The sequence below is a fragment of the Impatiens glandulifera genome, chromosome 7 (genome assembly GCF_907164915.1).
Source record: "Impatiens glandulifera chromosome 7, dImpGla2.1, whole genome shotgun sequence".
Lineage (NCBI taxonomy): Eukaryota > Viridiplantae > Streptophyta > Magnoliopsida > Ericales > Balsaminaceae > Impatiens > Impatiens glandulifera.
In genome coordinates this window covers 39,577,328-39,598,598 of record NC_061868.1, presented here as the reverse complement: position 1 = coordinate 39,598,598, position 21,271 = coordinate 39,577,328, and the positions used below count along the sequence as shown (strand labels likewise).

The 21,271-nt window shown below is 33.2% G+C and overlaps 1 protein-coding gene across 1 annotated transcript; it reads left to right on the top strand.

Moving 5' to 3' along the window:
* The first annotated feature begins 11,121 nt into the window (after positions 1 to 11,121).
* LOC124945106 (enhancer of mRNA-decapping protein 4-like) lies at positions 11,122 to 18,510 on the top strand. The gene is made up of 12 exons (XM_047485478.1): positions 11,122 to 12,143; positions 13,052 to 13,101; positions 13,177 to 13,333; positions 13,463 to 13,681; positions 13,820 to 13,948; positions 14,107 to 15,624; positions 16,330 to 16,689; positions 16,773 to 16,892; positions 17,099 to 17,269; positions 17,391 to 17,558; positions 17,639 to 17,764; positions 17,917 to 18,510. The coding sequence occupies exons 1-12, from the start codon at positions 11,370 to 11,372 to the stop codon at positions 18,223 to 18,225; spliced, it is 4,101 nt and encodes a 1,366-aa protein (XP_047341434.1). The 5' UTR covers positions 11,122 to 11,369; the 3' UTR covers positions 18,226 to 18,510.
* Positions 18,511 to 21,271: the final 2,761 nt, after the last annotated feature.

Genomic DNA, 21,271 nt, shown 5'->3' with positions numbered 1-21,271 from the left:
TTCTGGATCGAACTTCCTAGTCAACACCTGCCTGCCGCCTACAAATAAATAGAGAAGACATGCATTCCTAGTCAACACGTTGCGAGGTAGAAGAAGAAACAACAAAAGAAAATCATTGATTGTTCATGAAATAGTTAGTTGTGTCTTCTTCCCAGAGAGGAGAGTAACGGAGAAACTCTAAAACACTAAACCCTAAATATGACGAACAAGAACCATAATACTCACTAAATATCAAAACAAGCTTTTGAGGTTGACGAACTACACAAGATCTTCATTAAATAATTCTGCCTTCTTCCCAGAGAGGAGAGTAATTAATGGAGAAACTCTAAAACCCTAACCCTAAATATGAAGAACATGAACAAGAATACTTACTGAATATCAAAACGAGCTTTGAAAAAAAACGAGTTTTAAAGGATCAGCCGAAGCAACAACTGATATAGCATGAGAAGTGAAGAGAGATGTTCTGTGGGTAGAAAAATGAAATTTTAATTAGAATTTAAATAGTCACGAATTTAATATTTTAAAGTTTAAAATAAAATAAGTGTTGGGCCTTTGGGTCCAGCCCAATTAGGTATTTAATAAAACAAGCAAAACTTAAGAATGTTGTCATTTTATCACTTCTAGAGAAGACATTTTGCAAAGTTTATGTAGGTTGAGATAGAAAGAAATAGCACAATGATCAAGTTGACAAATAATAACTGGCAGATTTGGAAATCCAAGATGGAGGATATCATTTACTGTAAAAACTTGTATGAGCCGGTTGAAGGAAATAGTGCGAAGCCAAAAGATATGTCTGACAGTGATTGGACAAAATTGAACCGGAAAGCAGTCGGCACAATCAGACAGTGGCTTGATGATAGCGTGTACCACCATGTAGCAAATGAGAAGAGTGCACATGAGTTGGGATACATTGGTTGTGACAGACAGTAATGCAGCTCCGAATGGTGTTCTTACTATGAGTATAGTTACTAGCAGTTTGTTCAATGAGAAGACAAGAAGGAAGTCAAGTAATACAAATAGTGCATAGACCCTTGTCACAGAAAACAATGGAAGAGCTGAATACCGACAACAATCAAGAGACCATAGCAAGTCTAGAGACAAATCAAAATTTAAGGGAAGACAGTGTTATCATTGTGGTAAAGAAGGTCACATGAAGAAAAATTGTAGAGCCTGGAAAATACTACAGAATAAAGACAAAAATCAGAAGAAAAATGATGAGATTAGAAATATCATAGGCATAGTAACTGCAGATGATGTAGTGATTCTTTCTGATGAAAAATAACAATATCTACATGTAGAAAGTCACCAAGGAGTTGAGTGGATAGTTAATACATGTGTTTGCTATCATGCTACACCAAATAGAAAGTTCTTTATGACTTACAAGGCTGGAGATCTTGGTACAGTGAAGATGGGTAATACTAATCACTCGAGCATTGTGGGTATTGGTGATATTTATTTGCAGACAGAGCTGGGACCTCAGTTAACACTGAAAGATGTGCGACATATTCCTAATTTGCGTCTAAACTTGATATCAGGTGATGCATTGGACAAAGATGAATTCAAGCATTACCTTGGTAGAGGAGAATGGAAGCTCAGCAAAGGATCAATGATTGTAATAAAAGGGAAGTCATGGAACTTCTTATACAGAACCCATGTGAAGATACTCAAGAATGGGTTGAATGTAGTACAAGCTGAAAGCTCTTTAAATCTGTTGCATCAACGTCTCGGTCAAATGAGTGAAAAAGGGTTACGAATTCTGGTGAGGAAGTTTCACATCCCCTCAACCAAAGATGAGGTTTTGGATCTATGCGACTACTTCCCTTTTGGTAAGCAACACAAAGTCTCTTTTAGTCAAACATCAGAAAGGAAACAGAATGTGCTGGACTTGGTTTATTCTGATGTGTGTGGTCCTTTTGAGGATGAGTCATTGGGTGGCAATCGATACTTTCTAACATTTATTGATGATGCATCTAGAAAGGTGTGTGTTTATTTCATGGGAACGAAAGATCATGTATTTAATTATTTTCAAAATTTTCATGTCATGGTAGAAAAAGAGACATACAATAAGCTGAAATGTATTCGCTCTGATAAAGGGGTGAGTATATATCCAAGGTGTTTAAAAACATATTGTGTAAAATATGTAATTCGACATGAAAAAACAGTTCCTGGAACTCCACAACACAATGGTGTGGCTGAGAGAATGAATCGCACCATTGTAGAAAAGGTGAGATGCATGTTGAAGATGACAAAGTTGTCAAAACAGTTTTTGGCAGAAGAAGTTTGCACAGCTTGCTATCTCATAAGTAGGTCACCTCTGTTCCTTTGAAGTTTGAAATAACAGAAAGAGTATGGTCTAAGAAAAATATTTCATACTCGCATCTAAGGGTGTTTGGATACAAAGCATATGTGCATATTTCAAAGGAGCAAAGATCCAAGTTGAGTTATAAAGCAATTCCATTTATTTTCCTTGGATATAGAAATGAGGAATTTGGGTACAGATTATGAGACCCTGAAAAGAAAAGAATTGTTAGATGCAGAGATGTTGTGTTTTTCGAGGGTCAGAATGGGATAAATTTAGAAATCAACGAGAAGTCAGAGAGAGTTGATGAGTCCATAGAACTCATACTAATTCCTTCACATGTACAATCAACAGTAACAGATGAAGATGAACATAATGAAGAAGCCAATGAGGAAACCTCTAACATTAATGCTAGTAATGATGATGAGACTGTTTATGATGTTTCTGAGCAGGGGGAGCAACATCATCAAGAGGAGTCAGAAAAGCCGCTATTAAGAAGGTCTGAAAGAGAGCATTAATCTTCTAAAAGGTACCCTTTTCAGAGTATATACTATTGACAGAAGAAGGAGAGACAAAAAGTTTTCAGGAGGCACAAGTTCATAAAGACAAAGTTAAGTGGCATAATGCAATAAAAGATGAGATGGAGTCATTGCAAGAGATGGGCACATATGAGCTGGTGGAACTTCCTAAGGGCCGAAAGGCATTGAGAAACAAATGGGTGTTCAAGCTAAAGAGAGATGAAAATAGAGAAATTATGAAGTACAAAGCTCGACTTGTTGTAAAGGGTTTTGGACAGAAACAATGCATCGACTTTGAGGAGATTTTCTCACCAGTGGTAAAGATGACTTCCATTCGTATAGTGTTAGGTGTAGTAGCTAACTTAGACCTTGAGCTTGAACAACTTGATGTAAAAACTGCATTTTTTAATGGTAACTTAGAAGAAGAGATCTACATGGTGCAACCAGAGAGATTTGAAATGAAAGAAAAGGAGAACATGGTTTGCAAATTGAAGAAGAGTCTATACTGTTTGAAACAAGCTCCGAAGCAATGGTACAAGAAATTTGACTCTTTTATGATGAGTCATGGGTACCAGAGAACCAAGGCAGATCCGTGTGTTACTTCAAAAGATTTTTTCTAATGGAAAGTATCTAATTCCCAACAATAAGGACTTATAGAAAGACAATATTGGTCAAGAAGGGTTGATATCTGGATTGATTTTTTTTGTCAATTACTTCGTGAGATGCTTTAAGTCTGTTGCTATTTTGTATACCATTAACATTTACCTCTTCTTTGTTTATTTTCTTAAAAATATTTGTTTTATGTTTTATTTATGCTCAAATACAGAAGTGTTTTTCTCTCATATTACAATGGATTATTCAGAATCTAATAGTAGAAAATTGAGTTGTCATCATTGTGCTGGTCCTCTTTTAAAGGAGATGGTATGTCTTTTAGAGAAGGTTTAGTATTTGATCATTTTTTTCACTCTATGGAAGGAGGGTTTTGATTCACAATTTCAATTCAATTTTAATATATAGAAAAGCAACAGCTGGAATGTTCCTCCACTTATCAGGGATAGTTTCTCAATGGTAATATAGTTGATTCTTTTTTGTGTTTGCACTTTCTGTCTCTTTTTATATTCTCTTCATCAGATGTGCATTGACAGTCTAGATATCTCATTAGGTTTATCCTTTATGATGTATCGAGTATTTGATTCTCTTCTTAGTATTGATGTTGATACAATAAACAAATCTCTCTAGCTGGTTGTTTTCTTTGAATTTTATTTTTTAATTTTCATTGAATTCTATTTATGTTTTCATCATTGCTCAATGTAGATAGGTTCTATAGTTGGTGGTATCACAAGTGCATTTTATGCATTCAATCACGGCATATTTTAGTTACATTGCATTAGTTTTTACATATAATTATTCTCGGCTATTACTTAAATTATGTATTATAGTTTGCCACAAGTAGCATGTTGGTGTAAGTAAGAAAAATTCAATGCAAGATGTTGTTGGAGAATTTACTACATTTGGTATGTGTTCCTTACCTTTGTTAATTATTCTTATCTTGCTTTACAGTGATGTCTATTGTTCAGAGATGTGTGAAACTACCTATGTGGCTGCAATATTTTATTGGTGTAAGCACCTTTGAAAACACTTGTGATTTTTCTTGGTTCCTAAAATCTTTGCTAGTATAATTGTCGGATTTACTCTCTTATATTTTGTGTCTAAATACATAAAGCAAATCAAAATTGAGATTTTTTTATGGTGTTTCTGATTAAGCCATTTCAGTTCACTGAGGCTTTTTTCTTGTATGGCCCTAAATAAGTCATGCCGCGGCCAAATTACATTGTTTAATGTTTGTAATTTGTAAAGAGTTTTCTTCATGCCATCTTTTTTGCAGTTTCAAATCAAATTTGTAATAGAATCTCTTATTTGGGATAAAAAGTGTGCATTTATGTTTGGGTAGATAGAGTAGTATTCAAACATGTTCAAGTATTGATGTATTCTTCTTTATGATGATGTGCAGGCTCCTCCTGTGATAGTTTTGGCCTCAACTTGTGCTGGATTGGCAGGTTAGAAACTAAACTAGGCTTGCTTTCTCTACTTAATGTAGTTTATTTTTTAGTGGCTGATGAATTGTTTTCAACATTTTAGTTTAGCCCTGGTTTTATTGTTTCATAAGGATTGTGTATCAATAAAATCAAAAATCTAAAAAATCTGAAAATTTTTCAGTGAGCAAATCTAGTTAGTTAGTTGCAAAACATCCAAATCTTATTATGTATAACTGGAACAAATTGCATACCTTTTGAAAAACCTAAGCTTCATCAGTAACGAACTTCGCCTAGTGTCCACAACATTCATGATTTGATCATATGTTCTTGAAATGGTTCTAATATTTAGTCTCATATCTGAGTTTTTGTCAGTTATCATATTTTTCTGCAATTTGATATATTAAAATTTGAACTTACTATGGTTGCAGGGGGTGCTGTTCCTTCATTAGCACAACTTGCTTCATCATCCTACAAAGTTCACAGGAAGATTAATAAATAGAAAGTAGATTTCCAAATACCATGCAGCAGTTTCTTCTTCATCCACTCAGAACGATGAGATGCAGAGATCTCTCCCCTCATCTACTATTTAAGTATCTTTATTTATTTATTTTATAATTTATTTGGTTTGTTTTGTTGGTCTCTTACAAAGTTAAAACAATCTGGTATATATGCATATGTTTATACAGTTGAGTAGTGCATCCTATCCTATTATGGTCTTTAATGTTCTGAAAAACTTGTCTAGATTCCTTTTTTTGGAGGTTGTTTTCAGTCACTACACAAAAAATGTGTTTGTTATTAGAATTTGCGAGACAACTTTCTTTTATAATCTTTGCCAACATATATCGGATTCTATCTATTTTTGTTCCATTTGCATAAAGAAAGGATCTCAAAGAATCTATCTTTATTTTAGTTGTTGAATCTTTCTTTAATTGATAAATGTCTAAGGATCTTAGATCCGATGAATTGAAATTGTGTTTTAAGATACTTAATTATCTTGTCGTTTCTTCAACACATTTTTTTTTTTTATCTTTGATGAACCTTTTAGTAGATTCAAACTTGGATGAAGTTATGATCATTTGTTACAAAAATAGAAGAAGAAGAGAATGGATCTTTAAGGATTCTCAATAAATTCTTCAATAACTTTTGGTCTGATTCTCACGTTTCGTGAAAAAGGAAATGTATTTGGTTATTTTTATAGTTAAATTGTGTCATTCCTCGGTTTAGGGATATCTTTATTAATAAAATGGAATCTTCACTATTACACCAAAAAACTAAATAAATGTCTTTTGAAATTTAATTTGCTAAAGGAGTTGATAGCAAGACATATTTTATATACCAGCAAGAAGACTTTTTTCCTTTAAAATTGTAATAGATTTAATGTTAAACATAACATGAAACCCAGTTTATATAAAAGAGCAACACAAAATTATGTTAAAAAAGTCTTAAGCCAAACTAGCTTTAAAAGAAATTAAATGCATAATCATTCCTTTAAAAAAAGTCTTATTCCAAGGGATTAATAAATTACCCTCATGGGTCTCATCTCGGTTCTAGTAGAATTAGTTGGATCTATGTAAGGTTAGGAGACAATAAGGTTCGATTAATACATACAATAAGCTAAAATGTATTCGCTCTGATAAAGGGGAGAATATATATCCAAGGTGTTTAAAACATATTGTGTAAAATATGTAATTCGACATGAAAAAACAGTGTCTGGAACTCCACATATTGGATCCTAAAATATTTGCTAGTATAATTGTCGGATTTACTCTCTTATATTTTGTGTCTAAATACATAAAGCAAATCAAAATTGAGATTTTTTTATGGTGTTTCTGATTAAGCCATTTCAGTTCACTGAGGCTTTTTTCTTGTATGGCCCTAAATAAGTCATGCCGCGACTAAATTACATTGTTTAATGTTTGTAATTTGTAAAGAGTTTTACTTCATGCCATCTTTTTTGTAGTTTCACATCAAATTTGTAATAGAATCTCTTATTTGGGATAAAAAGTGTGCAGTTATTTTTGGGTGGATGGATTAGTATTCAAACATGTTTAAGTATTGATGTATTCTTCTTTATGATGATGTGCAGGCTCCTCCTGTGATAGTTTTGGCCTCAACTTGTGCTGGATTGGCAGGTTAGAAACTAAACTAGGCTTGCTCTCTCTACTTTATGTAGTTTATTTTTTAGTGGCTGATGAATTGTTTTCAATATTTTAGTGTAGCCCTGGTTTTATTGTTTCATAAGGATTGTGTATCAATAAAATCAAAAATCATAAAAACTGAAAAAAATTCAGTGAGCAAATCTAGTTAGTTAGTTAGTTAGTTGCAAAGCATCCAAATCTTATTATGTATAACTGGAACAAATTGCATACCTTTTGAAAAACCTAAGCTTCATCAGTAACGAACTTCGCCTAGTGTCCACAACATTCATGATTTGATCATATGTTCTTGAAATGGTTCTAATATTTAGTCTCATATCTGGATTTTTGTCAATAATCATATTTTTCTGCAATTTGTTATATTAAATTTTGAACTTAATATGGTTGCAGGGGGTGCTGTTCCTTCATTAGCACAACTTGCTTCATCATCCTACCATGCAGCAGTTTCTTCATCATCCACTCAGAACGAGGAAATGCAGAGATGTCGGCCCTGGCCTACTATTTAAGTATCTTTATTTGTTTATTTTATAATTTATTTGGTTTGTTTTGTTAGTCTCTAAGAAGGTTAAAACAATCTGGTATATATGGGATATGTTTATACAGTTGAGTAGTGCATCGTATCCTATCATGGTCTTTAATTCTCTGAAGAACTTGTCTAAATAAACGCCTTCATTAGATGCCTTTCTTTTGGAGGTTGTCTTCAGTGACTACACAAATGTGTTTGTTATTAGAATTTGCGAGACAACTTTCTTTTATGATCCTTGCCAACATATATCGGATTCTATCTATTTTTGTTCCATTTGTGGAAAGAAAGGATCTCAAAGAATCTATCTTTATTTTAGTTGTTGAATCTTTCTTTAATTGATAAATGTCTAAGGATTTTAGATCGGATGAATTGAATTTGTGTTTTTAGATACTTAATTATCTTGTCGTTTCTTCAACACATTTGTTTTTACCTTTTAGTAGATTCAAACTTGAATGAAGTTATGATCATTTGTTACAAAAGAAGAAGAAGAGAATGGATCTTTAAGGATTCTCAATAAATTCTTCTATAACTTTTGGTCTGATTCTCACATTTCGTGAAAAAGGAAATGTATTTGGTTATTTTTATAGTTAAATTGTGTCATTCCTCGGTTTAGGGATCTTTATTAATAAAATGGAATCTTCACTATTACACCAAAAAACTAAATAAATGTCTTTTGAAATTTAATTTGCTAAAGGAGTTGATAGCAAGACATATTTTATATACCAGCAAGATGACTTTTTTCCTGTAAAATTGTAATAGATTTAATGTTAAACATAACATGAAACTCAGTTTATATAAAAGAGCAACACAAATTTATGTTAAAAAAGTCTTAAGCCAAACTAGCTTTTAAGAAATTAAATGCATAATCATTCCTTTTAAAAAAAAGTCTTATTCCAAGGGATTAATAAATTACCCTCATGGGTCTCATCTCGGTTCTAGTAGAATTAGTTGGATCTATGTAAGGTTAGGAGACAATAAGGTTCGATTAAATAGATTTCTTCTATTAAGTTCATCAGCTCTTTGTTCCATCATCCTTTAATTTGTTTGTTATGATTATCTTACCTCCGCGATATGTTTTCATAGAGTTCCGAGTTTTGGGATGTTTCAGATCTAGATGTATGAGACATTATGAACTTGTTATGGTCAATTAGAGTTCAAATTTGGATTTATTGGATTTGGAGATCTCCCCCATTGAACTGGTATATTTTTTTCTTTGCATTTGAGAGCAACCCAATGTACCTTTGTGTTCATTTCTTTTTTTATCCATGCAATTTTGAAACTAATCTTAATTTTAAGAATTTTTATGATTATTGAATCTCTTAATCTCCTTGAGTTTCTTTGAAAATAATTAGGTTTTGATCTATTTCATGGTTTTGAAATGTCTGAGTTGTTTCTTGTTTTTCAAATTTCCTTACAAAATGTCAATTCTGAATTCTTCCTGTTTTTCTTAAATCTTACTTAAACATTCAAATTTAATTACATTCATTCCTATAAAGTAAAATAATTTTTTCATTTTTGATGGACATTTGAGCTCCCAAATTTTATTTTTTCACATATGTTCCTCAGAAGAATTATTTTAATCTTGAATAGTCTGTGCTTCAACAATAATTTTTTTTTTTCAAGAAGTTTCTTTCCCAAAATAATATTTTCCTAGGTACTTGATGAGTTAACCTTATTCATGCATATAATTATGTATTCACTGTTAATGTGCTAGTTGATAGACATTTTATGCATATATAAAATAAGTATAATTATTATTATTTTTTAAAAAGAATGACTTTTTTCATTCATCTAGTAGTGTCAAGTTAAATCAACTCTAACTTAAGTCCGAAACCAACCAATAAAAGTGAATTGTTTCTATACAATGAAGTTCGATTTCAATTCTTTTTTAAAACGTCTTAAATTAATGTAAAAGTTATACTAGCTTCCAACTTAAAAATAATTAATAAAAGTAAATAAATAACATCAATAAAAAGAAAAGAATTCAACTCAAGACATTATAGGCACCATGAACTTGAATTTTCTATATTAATTGTATAATTGTGTTTAAGAGTATTTGAGTCTATATTGTGTTGTTCTAATCCCTAATTATACTACTTTATTTGTGCAAACTTAATTGTGAGATGACAAACCATATCACATAATTCAAATCACTATTTAGCTTATTTATTTCTTTATAAATTTGTGATTTTTTCGTCTTTTAAACTTTTCATTTTACATTCCAAAGATTATTTCCAAAACATTTCTCATCCAATTTTAACAAAGTTAAAGTTAGATAATATATTTCATTTCTAAATAAACTAATTATTATCTCATATGAGTCTATCCCACAAATTTATGTGCTTGCAAATTGTGTTAATTGGATGACCACCTAAGGCTAATTTGTACCATTTAAATAAACAACCCCTTATTCTTACAGCAATGAGAATGAGAAAGAAATATGTTGGATGACCACCTAAAGCTAATTTGTACCATTTAAATAAACAACCCCTTATTCTTACAGCAATGAGAATGAGAAAGAAATATGTTGGATTTAAGCTACAATTAGCTAGCATTAATGTCTTAACATTTTATTTTAACCAAGTAGAAACAACATGTTAATTAGTTACAGAATAATTGACAAATTAATGAGCAATATTTATTGCAAGTTTGAATAATTTTATTTCAAGGTTTAATATTAGCAATATTTATTCATTTTACCACACCACATTATTTTATCATTTTCACTCTAAAATTCTCAAAGTCATCTCCTTATTTTGTGAGTAATCTGTTAGGGTCTACAATAAAGGCCTCGGTCTTATGGTGCACATGGGTCAGTTTATGTTTTTGTTTAATAATTATGTCTTGTTTCTCTTCTCTTATATTTCTCTCAAACCGAATTCTGTTATTTCGAAAGTAGTTGTAACAAGTTTGTAACCGAATACTCTTGGGTAATTCGCTTTAAATGCTGATGCCCACCTCACTTTTTGGGCTATGAATTGAAGTTTGTGAAAATTGTTACTCTAAGTTATTCTCTCGGTCTTGGACCCTATCTTGGACTACTATGTGTATTCTAGTAGTATTTCTATTCTCACTTTATATCCGTTGCACTTGAGTATAGAATTCCACCCTCGGTCCCAACTATCAAGAACCCGATTCTTGGTATCAAGAACTCGAAAAGCTAAGTTATTATTTCAAGCTTAACATAATCTTTGAATTATTTGCTCAACATTTCTGTTGAAACTCGTTGATAGTTCAGGTACACTGGTCAAGTTTGATGTATAGTGATTTCAGTGTAGAATCACTACTGAATTCGTTGTACCCTGAGAGATAACCGAAAATATGTCTAATATATATCTCAAAACAATATTTAAATTTGGTAATTTTATTCTTCGTATATTTAATTTATTTGTAATACGATGATATATATATTTTCTGTTACTAACAGAATATAAATAAAATCATTATAAAATTAGAAATATAAATACTAATCATTACTAGATTTAAGAAATTTGATGTTATAAAAAGAAATATAAAGATATGAGGTTAAATAGTGTTATTGAGAAAGTAAAAGGGCTTCTTTGTAGATATGATTGATTACAGAAATGAAAGCCATCGTCTTCTCTTCTCCCGCCGACCATCAGCTCATCTGAGAAGACGAAGCATCTCGTCTATTACCAGAGACTTCATTCATTCTTTCATTGCTCTCTCTCACACACACAAACACACACATACATACAGAATCATCGGATCTGTCGAGGATCAGTCGATTGTATTACTCGATTTCTTCTTATTAATTGATTGTTTTACTTTGATACTGTAGCTTCCTTTGTCGATCCCAATTGAGTTTCCCTCATGGCGTCTCCTGGAAACCCAAACCAGCCGGGAGGTAATTTCGACGCTCACAACTTCTTCAAAACCCAAAACCCTAATACCAATTTACCCTCTTCTCCATTCCCACCTTCTTCTTACCCGCCTCCAGCAAGCTCCGGGAACTATCCATACCCTGCTCTTCCACAAGTCATGCCATCACACCTTCCTCAGTATCATATCCCTCAATACGCACATCCTGATCATTTCTCTAACTTCAATGTACAGAGATCTGTCTCTTACCCAGCACCCCCTCTCCAGCCTCCCCAGCCAATTGCTCTTCAACAGAACCCTAATTCTGGGGCGAGGCTGATGGCTCTTTTGAGTGCCCCTCCATCCGTTCTTGAAATCCCACCTCAACCTCAACCCACTATGACGATTCCTCAGATCCACCCTTACTCGTCTGGCTCAGCCGAATTTTCAATCCCTCCGACACTGTCCTCTGCTGCTCCAAATGTTAATCCAGCAGCAATGTTGAGTTCATCCCCAATGCGTATGCCCAGCAGCAGCAAGCTCCCAAAAGGGCGGCACTTAGTTGGGGATCAAATTGTTTATGATATAGATGTTAGATTGCCGGGTGAGGTGCAGCCTCAACTTGAAGTCAGTCCGATAACCAAGTACGTCTCTGATCCTGGCCTTGTATTGGGACGTCAAATTGCGGTTAACAGGACTTATATTTGCTATGGACTCAAAATGGGAGCTATTCGTGTTCTCAATATTAATACTGCTCTCAGGTCATTGCTTAAGGGCCTTGCTCAGGTTCGATCTTCTCCGCTAATAAACCTATATGCAAATCCATTTGGCTATGTTAATCCATACATTTGCCTCTTTACATCCTCATAAGGAATTCATAATTATGCTTTTGGACTTTAAATATTAATTCTGCCATTGATGTATCTAATCACATCTTTAAACAAGAAATCTACTTGTGACTAATGATTATTGTTGGCGATATAGAATTAGAAAATTCAGAAGTATGACCAACCAACTTCATTTCTTATTGTTGCTGTTTTCACTATAAGTAGTCAACTATGATAGTTAAAATTATAGTTTGTTAAGATAGTTATTATTGATTCTTATCTCCCCAATTTTGTGTTTAACTTGTAGAGGTTGCAATCATCTGTTGAAATAGCCTGGTTGTATTTTATAGGTATTTGTCTGAAAATTATAGTGTGAAGGAACTTAAAGACTATCTTACCTTTATAATGATGTAATTCGATTAATTTTCAATGTTAAATTGCCTTTTAGACCACCCTCTTACTAATTAACGTGTTAAAATAGCTTACCAATAACCAATTTGAACCAGATTTGTAATCTTAATTTGAGTTGAATCTAAATAATTAAGTGATTTTAAATAATAATTATTAAATGAACTTAATTCAAATAAGCACTTCAATGAAGATAAGTTATATTATCAAACAACTTGTTAGACTTCAATGAAGATATCCTTCCAAATTGCATTTATGTAGTCTTATCACTTATGGTTCCTTCCAAATATTCCCAATAACCTGAACTCAAACAACCTCTTAATTGACCCTGATTTTTCCCTTGTTATCAATTCCCTGTGAATTTAAGTTTGTGGAATCTATGCTTATTTTCTGCCAGGCATATACACGGATTTCTGATATGGTATTTCTTGTATTGGTTTATGCAATTTTTTCCACCAGAGATTGACAGACATGGCCTTCTTTGCGGAAGATGTTCCCCTTTTAGCTAGGTAGCAAACTAAAAAATGATCTGCCAATTCATTTCATTAGTTTACTCTTTTGCATTCTAATGTTTTAATTTGCAGTGCAAGCATAGATGGACGTGTATATGTATGGAAAATTACTGAAGGTCCTGATGATGATGAAAAGCCACAGATTACTGGAAAAATAATAATTGCTCTTCACATAGTTGGCGTAGGAGATTCTGTTCATCCACGAGTTTGTTGGCATTGTCACAAACAGGTACACTATGTTCATTCCTACTTGTAAATGTATGCTTGCATGGCCGCCTGCCGGACTTTCTTGATACATATAAACCTTTCTTTTGAGGTATTTTGTTTGATAATACACTGTTCAAATTCCAATTGACAGGAAGTACTTGTAGTTGGTGTCGGGAAGCGTGTTTTAAGAATTGATACTACAAAAGTTGGGAAAGGCGAAGTGTATTCTGCAGAGGAACCCCTCAAATGTCCCATTGACAAGTTACTTGAAGGAGTTCAACTTGTTGGAACACATGAGGGAGAAGTGACTGATTTGTCGATGTGTCAGTGGATGACAACCCGCTTAGTTTCTGCTTCTACAGATGGCACGGTTTGTTTTTATCATTATTGGGTTTTATACTTTGGTTGAGAGTATCTAGAATATACATTTTTTACTACTTATTTTCATTGGCAATGTAAAAAATGAAAATGACTCATGTGATATAATATTTTTAATCTTGTTCAACAGATTAAAATTTGGGAAGACCGTAAAGCACAACCACTTGTAGTGTTGAGGCCATATGATGGACAACCTGTTAGTTCAGTGACATTTTTTACAGCCTCTAACCGCCCCGATCACATCATACTAGTAACGGGGGTAGGTAAATCCAAAATATTATCTTCAGCTTTTTCTACTTGTTAGTATAGTAGCATGATTGAATGCTCATCTAAATTCAGGCATGTTATTATTCCTTACTGTGCCTTTTGTTCATTTCTTAAAGGATGTTATATTTAAATTTTGGAAAATGCTTGCAGGGTCCCCTGAATAAGGAATTGAAAATATGGGTTTCGGCAAGCGAAGAAGGGTGGCTTCTTCCTAGTGATGCGGAATCATGGAAGTGCACCCAGACACTAGAGTTGAAGAGTTCAAATGCATCTCGGCCTGAAGATGCATTCTTCAACCAAGTTGTAGCGTTGTCTCAGGCAGGACTTCTCGTATTGGCAAATGCCAAGAAAAATGCTATATATGTGTTGCATTTAGATTATGGCGATAATCCATCATCAACAAGAATAGACTACATCTCAGAGTTTACCGTTACAATGCCAATTTTAAGTTTTACAGGGACCAGCGAAGTACTACCCCATGGTGAACAAATTGTTCAGGTTTATTGTGTCCAGACTCAGGCTATTCAGCAATATGCCTTGGACTCATCCCAGTGCTTGCCTCCCTCCTTAGATGCTTCCATGTTGGAAAAATCAGACTCATTTGTTACACACGATGCAATAATTGCAGACGGAATTGCTTTGTTGGACTCATCTGGAAGTAAGGTTACTGATTCGGCACCCAAAATTCCTGTGCGTGATAGTGGCACAGACAATGAAGCTATACTGAAGCCTCCCAAGGGCTCTACCTCATTGGAGGTGGCCATCTCAGCAGAATTTCCTCCGGGATATAACTTGAAAACTGTAACTAGTGAGAATGAAATTCCTTGTGTTTCATCACCTAGTGTCCCGCTGAGTCCAAGTTTATCTGGAAAAATGTATCCGAGGAAATTGGTCAATGATCATGGAGGGGACCAAATTACTGAATATTCTGTCGACACGCAAATGGATAGCACTCACTCCAACTTGTCGGATGTCCCTTCCATTGATGAAGATCAAAGGAATGATGATGATGTTTCTTCTGTTATGAACCACTCAATTAAGTTTAAGCACCCAACTCATCTTGTAACACCGTCTGAGATATTGATGGCCACAACTTCATCATCTGAAACTTCAAGCATTCATGATGTGGTGGTTAATAATGAGGTTCGCAATGTTGAGATGGATGTAAAAGTTGTAGAAGAGACGGGATATAATCAAAATAATGAATTTGGCTCTCGTGGAGACTCACTCACTTCTCTTATTTTAGCTAATAAAGAAAAGTTATTTTGCTCTCAAGCTTCACATCTTGGCATTGAGATGGCTAGAGAGTGCTCTACATTATCAGCTGAGACCTATGTTACTGAGGATTCTCGACAACTTGATAGAGTTAAAGAAAGTGAAGAAAATACATATCTTTCAACTGTTGACGGGGATGTCCAGGATTCTGGAAAAGATGTTGCTGGAAATATTGTTGGTTTATCTGAGCCTTCAATAAGTCAACCTGCAACTCCTTCCACAAAGGGGAAAAAGCAAAAGGGCGAGGCTGCTCTAGGATCTGGTACATTGTCACCATCTGCAAGTGTTTTGAACTCAGTAGATTCATTTGGCGAGCTTGGTACTAGTCAAAGTATACTTCCCACGGATGTGTCTTCCTCCCAAATTGCATCTATTCAGGAGACACTCAACCAGGTTATTGAATTTAAACACTTCTACTCAAATGTTGATCTATAATTTTTTGTTTTTTTTTTCAGTGACATGATTTACATGTTATCAGCTTGGACATCTTTCATTTTGTCTGAGACTCTTATCTTTTATCCTTTTTCTGTTCAGTTGCAAAGTAATGCATTTTTAGCCTTAATGTGTTAAAACTGTGATTTATAATTGGAACAGCTTATGTTGTCAAAACAAGAGAATTAGATATGCTAGGCTTAGCATAATAAATATGTGAAGTAGTGATAGAATATTGTTTTGTTCATTGAAATTTTAACTTTTAAATTCTTTTTGGAGTTGAAAATAGTGCCATATTGTTCTGCATTTTTTATTTAAATTTTCAATACATTGCCCCCACCCCCATCTGGAAAAATGTGGATACAAAAATTTTGGATATAGAAATGAACTATATGAGATTATGTTAGGAAACTAAACTTAGCTACCCATGGATAAATAAATTTATTTATTGTTTCTCATCCTGTAATTCGAACAAAAGTTCGAAGTATTTCCATATGGGGACAATCAATATCTTCATATATTCCTTACCCAGTTTATTAATGGATTATCATGTTATAAGCAACTTGCAGCTCTTATTGAGTTGTAGTATTATGACTTGTTAATGAATGTTGTGTTGGCCTCCATTGTTTTTTCTCATTACATTTAGCTTCGCAATCCATTTTGCAGCTAATATCCATGCAAAAGGAGATGCAGAAACAAATGTCAGTCATGGTTGCTGTCCCTCTTACTAAAGAAGGTAAAAGATTGGAAACATCATTGGGCCGAAGCATGGAAAAAGCTGTAAAGGCTAACTGTGATGCATTATGGGCTCGATTTCAAGAGGAAAATGCAAAACAGGATAAAGCAACGTGGGATCGTTTGCAACAGATCTCAAATTTGATCACCAACTCCATAAACAAGGACATACCTGCTATGGTGGAGAAAACTATAAAGAAGGAATTAGGTACCTCAGGCCCGGCTATTACACGTGCAATATCTCCTGCATTAGAAAAAGCAGTTTCTGCAGCCATTGCAGAGTCATTCCAGGTTTGTATTATATATGTACAAGATCCTATATTTAAGTTATGAGAGTAATTAAGCTGGTACTAAAATTGATTGCGATTTTCCAGAGAGGTGTGGGTGATAAAGCAGTTAATCAACTTGAGAAATCCGTTAATTCAAAACTTGAAGCTACTGTTGCTAAGCAAATCCAAATGCAATTCCAGAACTCTGGCAAACTGGTTTTACAGGTTCGTTATTCAAGGACTTGAGACTATAAGCATACATACATGTATCTCAACCTGTGAATATTTAATTTCTTTTTGCTAAACTGAACTCTTCATTCCAAAGATATTTTTTACACAAGCAGTTTCTGTTTTTTTGTTGACTGACATGATATGAAGTGAGAATGTTTATGCAAGCAATGAACTGATTTTACACAAGGATGTAAATGCAGGAAGTATTTAAATCCAGCTTGGAAGCTTCAATAATCCCGGCTTTTGAGATTTCATGCAAAACCATGTTTGAGCAAGTTTATTCTGCATTCCACAAAGGGATTGTTGAACATACAACCGCTGCCCAACAGCAATATGAATCTTCGCATTCTCCACTAGCAATTGCGTTGAGGGTATGCAATCTTTTGTCTGCAAAAAATATTCCTTTTGAATGTTTACTCAATCTTTTGGTGCTGTTCTCTTTAATATTAGGTTTTTATTTGATCAGTATAAACATCCCTCTTATTTGTGTAGGATGCAATTAACTCTGCATCAACAATGACACAAACTCTAAGCAATGAATTAGGTGATGGTCAAAGAAAGCTGATGGCTATGGCAATTTCAGAAGCTAATTCGAAAGGATCAAATTCTTTTGTTAGCCAACTTAGTAATAATGGGCCTTTGGGTCCTCTCCTTGATAAGGTTTTTCCCCTTTCAAAAAGGTGTCCTTTTTTTTCTATGATGTCATATCGTTTTTGAGCATTTCGTGTCTGTCTCTGCAGATTGAGGCACCCATGGATCCAAAAAGGGAGCTATTGAGATTGATATCTGAACATAAATACGATGAAGCCTTCACGACAGCCCTACATAGAAGTGATGTTTCAATTGTTGCTTGGTTATGCTCTCAGGTATATAGTACTGAGCATTCGAAAGTGTTGGCGGGTTTATTTCCCATTGAAAGCACCTTGTTTGAATTGTGCTATAGTCCTCAAGGAATCTGTAAAACAAAAACAAAAAAACATTTGTTTTGATCCTGAACTAAAAATATAAAATTGTGCAGATTGATTTGAAGAAGATTTTAGCAATGAATCCTCTCCCTTTGAACCAAGGAGTGTTACTATCTCTTCTACAGCAATTGGCTTGTGATATTAGCAATGATGCAACAGAAAAGCTGTCATGGATGACTGCAGTGGCACTTGCAATAAATCCAGGAGATGCTATGATTGCTTTACATGTGCGCCCCATATTTGAGCAAGTTTATCAGATTCTCACCCATCTTTCCAGCCTGCCCACAACATCCAGTGCCGACTTCTCCAGTATCCGCCTAATCATGCATGTTATTAACTCCATGTTAATAAATTGTAAATGATTTCTCATTTGTCTTCATGATTTGTTCTTGATATGAATGGGTAATGTGTAAAAAGAGATAGTAAAGCTAGATGAGAAGGCAACAACCAGTTTGTGCAGTTTTCAGGTTTTTAATGTGGTTACAGTTGAACCCATATCAGTTAGATCTTTTCTTTTTTCACGGAAGTTGTGTCAATGTAAAACTTTTGTGCCCATCAGTTTTCACTACTCTTAGATTCACTAACCTGATTTTGATCTGTGTTAGTTTCGATATACTTTTACAGTAACTAGAGAATATTGGTAAGTATATTTTTGCTCCTGTTTTACAATTCTGTTTGTGTAAGACAATATGTTTAGTGAGATTAAGAGCTTGTTCAATGTGGCCTTATTATGAAATATCTGTCCATGATGAAAATTAAAGCGTTAAAGTGCCTTTACTAACTAGAAATATAGCTCCTTTTGAAAAGTATATTTTCAATGTCCTATCACTTATTTTTTGGAAAAGGCATGGACTTTAATATTTGCAATTTTTTTTTGAGTTTATAGTATCTCCTTTTGGAGTTATTTTTTTGGTGAGTTGTTTTTTCATTAATTTGGGTAAAAAAAATTTAGTTTATATCATTTATTTACATTTTTCTAATAGATTTTTCAACTTTTATGTATATTATTTATTGTAATTCAATCTGATCTTAAATTGAACTAACAATAATCATGGACAAATTTCAATGCAGTTGTGAAAGTATATATCAAAAAGATCGCAAAAGTTTTTACAAAGTATCATGAGTTATTGACAACCAGATGATAGTAGCAAAGAAAGATCTGTAATGTTGATGATCTAGTCAAAGATATTCTCTCAATGACGCCGATTTGGATCCAACTTCAAGGCCTCACTCAAGACTTATTCGCGGAAGATGATAGCCAAAGAATCGCGGCTGACCTAAGAGAAATAATAAAGATTGATGCACGATTGATCATTCGGAAAATAATATCTAATTTTGTTTGGATCCGAGTCAACATTGATGTAACAAAACCGATCAAGGCATGTATTAATATCACAAGAGAAGGCAAATCAGATATTTGGGTAACTAACAAATACGAGAAGTTGGGTGATGTCTGTTTTGGTTGGTTGCGATACACATAGTATGATGTCAAAGAATGTTCTAACCCCAGTAGATGAAGATTGAACAAAATTAAGCTTTTGGCTTAAAACTTACTCATCCAACATAACTTCACTGCATGTTAGGGTAAACTTTAAAAGTCTAATGTATTGTTTCTGTCTAACGTTAAAAAAGTTCATAGATGATGAGATTAAAACAAATATGACGGAATATTCATGTAATTATCATAAAGATATATATAATCTAATTAAGGCATATGAATCATTTATTTAAACTTGATGTGACCGTTACTAGGATATGACTAATATTACATCATATCTAATTAGGTAAGACTAATGAACAACATTTCCAATAGAAACATCAAGGATATTACAAGTAATACAAAGGGAAAATCAGTTAACCAAACGGTAGATGTGCAAAAACAGATAAATTGTGTTGCCCCAATAAACCCACCTAACCAAAAATACATGAGTTCACTATATCGAGAGAGTGGAAGAAAGATTCATCAACCAAATACACATTCATTCACAATCTCTATCAGCAGCAACATCACCATATAGAGCGTCCACCCTACATAGGAAAGTGTCATTTAATCTAAAAAAAATGCAATAAGAGGAAGATCCAAAATTCTCCAAGTCTATCCAGTATCAAATCGAAATTTTGTTTGGTACAGCATGTGAATAACAATGCATTTTCGAACCATTATCGAAATGAAAGTGAAGCTATAGAAGAGGAATAAAAATACATAAAACTATAAGAATGAGGCAGAAATGAAGATTCAAGAATTGGTCCACACTCACAAAGTCGACATTTGGTGAAAAGAGTTTAAAAAATAAAAATAAATAAAAAAGAAGAAGAATTTGAAAAAAAGAAGTGAGGAAGGAGTCGAAAGAAAATAGAAAGAACTCGACGGATTCACCGATTAATTAAATGAGCTTAAACTTCAACAAAATCAAAACTTACTTCTTGATCACACATGTTTTTGGTGAATTTGATGGAGTTGTTGACAAATCAAATTTTTGACAATAAAACTGAATCAAGATAATTCGACGAATAGAATAAAGGGAAATGAAAGAATTCGGGAGACAACATATATGCAACTAAAGTATTTGAGAGTTTTATTGAATTCTTTTCTTTTTCATTTACATGATCCATCTTGTTTGTTAAATTTTTTTATTTTTTTTTCATGCAAAATATATATATATATATATATATATATATATATATATATATATATATATATATATATATATATATATATATATATATATAACTTTTGACAATAATTGCAGCTTCAACAAGATGCTTTACTTTTTCGTTTAAATGTTTGATATGATTGCATCCCTTGACAATCCGGAGAATAAGTAGTTGTTTTAATTCAGCTTTAACACTGGAGGTGCAATGTAGTTATTGTATTCCATGATCTTTGTTATGAGTTTTCTATGGCCTGTTATCAACTTTTAATATGATGATAGTGATGAAGAATAAGAAAAATATCAATTTTTTTTTATTAATTAGTCTGTTATCAACTTTCCTTATAAAGATCAAGCACAAGGCTCAAATCATCTCAAATTTAACACTTTTCAATAAATTAAGAAATAAAAAAAAAATAAAAAATTGGAGACCAAGTCTTTTGTCCTTGGAGTAGAAAGCTAGCTCAACATTCACCACCATGACTCTCCCAATTCAATGCATAATATAAAACTTCACCCTCTTAATATAAGATTTTTAACACTTAACATACACTAATAGGTGGGCAGTTGTCTATAAATTCTAATATATCTCAAAGCTAATATCTTATGGCAAATACCAATGAACAATTGATGTCAGTCATCATAGCTTTTTTGAATGATTTATTTTTGTTTTTAAATAAAAGAAAACTAATACGACACACATAGTTATGGTCCCATTTCCATTCAAAACGCTTTATTTATAGTGAGTTAATCAATT

What these genes read in the sequence shown, in the direction of transcription:
- LOC124945106 (XM_047485478.1), top strand. Translation starts at nt 11,370, where the DNA reads ATGGCGTCTCCTGGAAACCCAAACCAGCCGGGAGGTAATTTCGACGCT. An exon ending in TGCTTAAGGGCCTTGCTCAG is followed by an intron (nt 12,144 to 13,051) that starts GTTCGATCTTCT and finishes TTTTTCCACCAG; the next exon opens with AGATTGACAGACATGGCCTT. An exon ending in CTGCTTCTACAGATGGCACG is followed by an intron (nt 13,682 to 13,819) that starts GTTTGTTTTTAT and finishes CTTGTTCAACAG; the next exon opens with ATTAAAATTTGGGAAGACCG.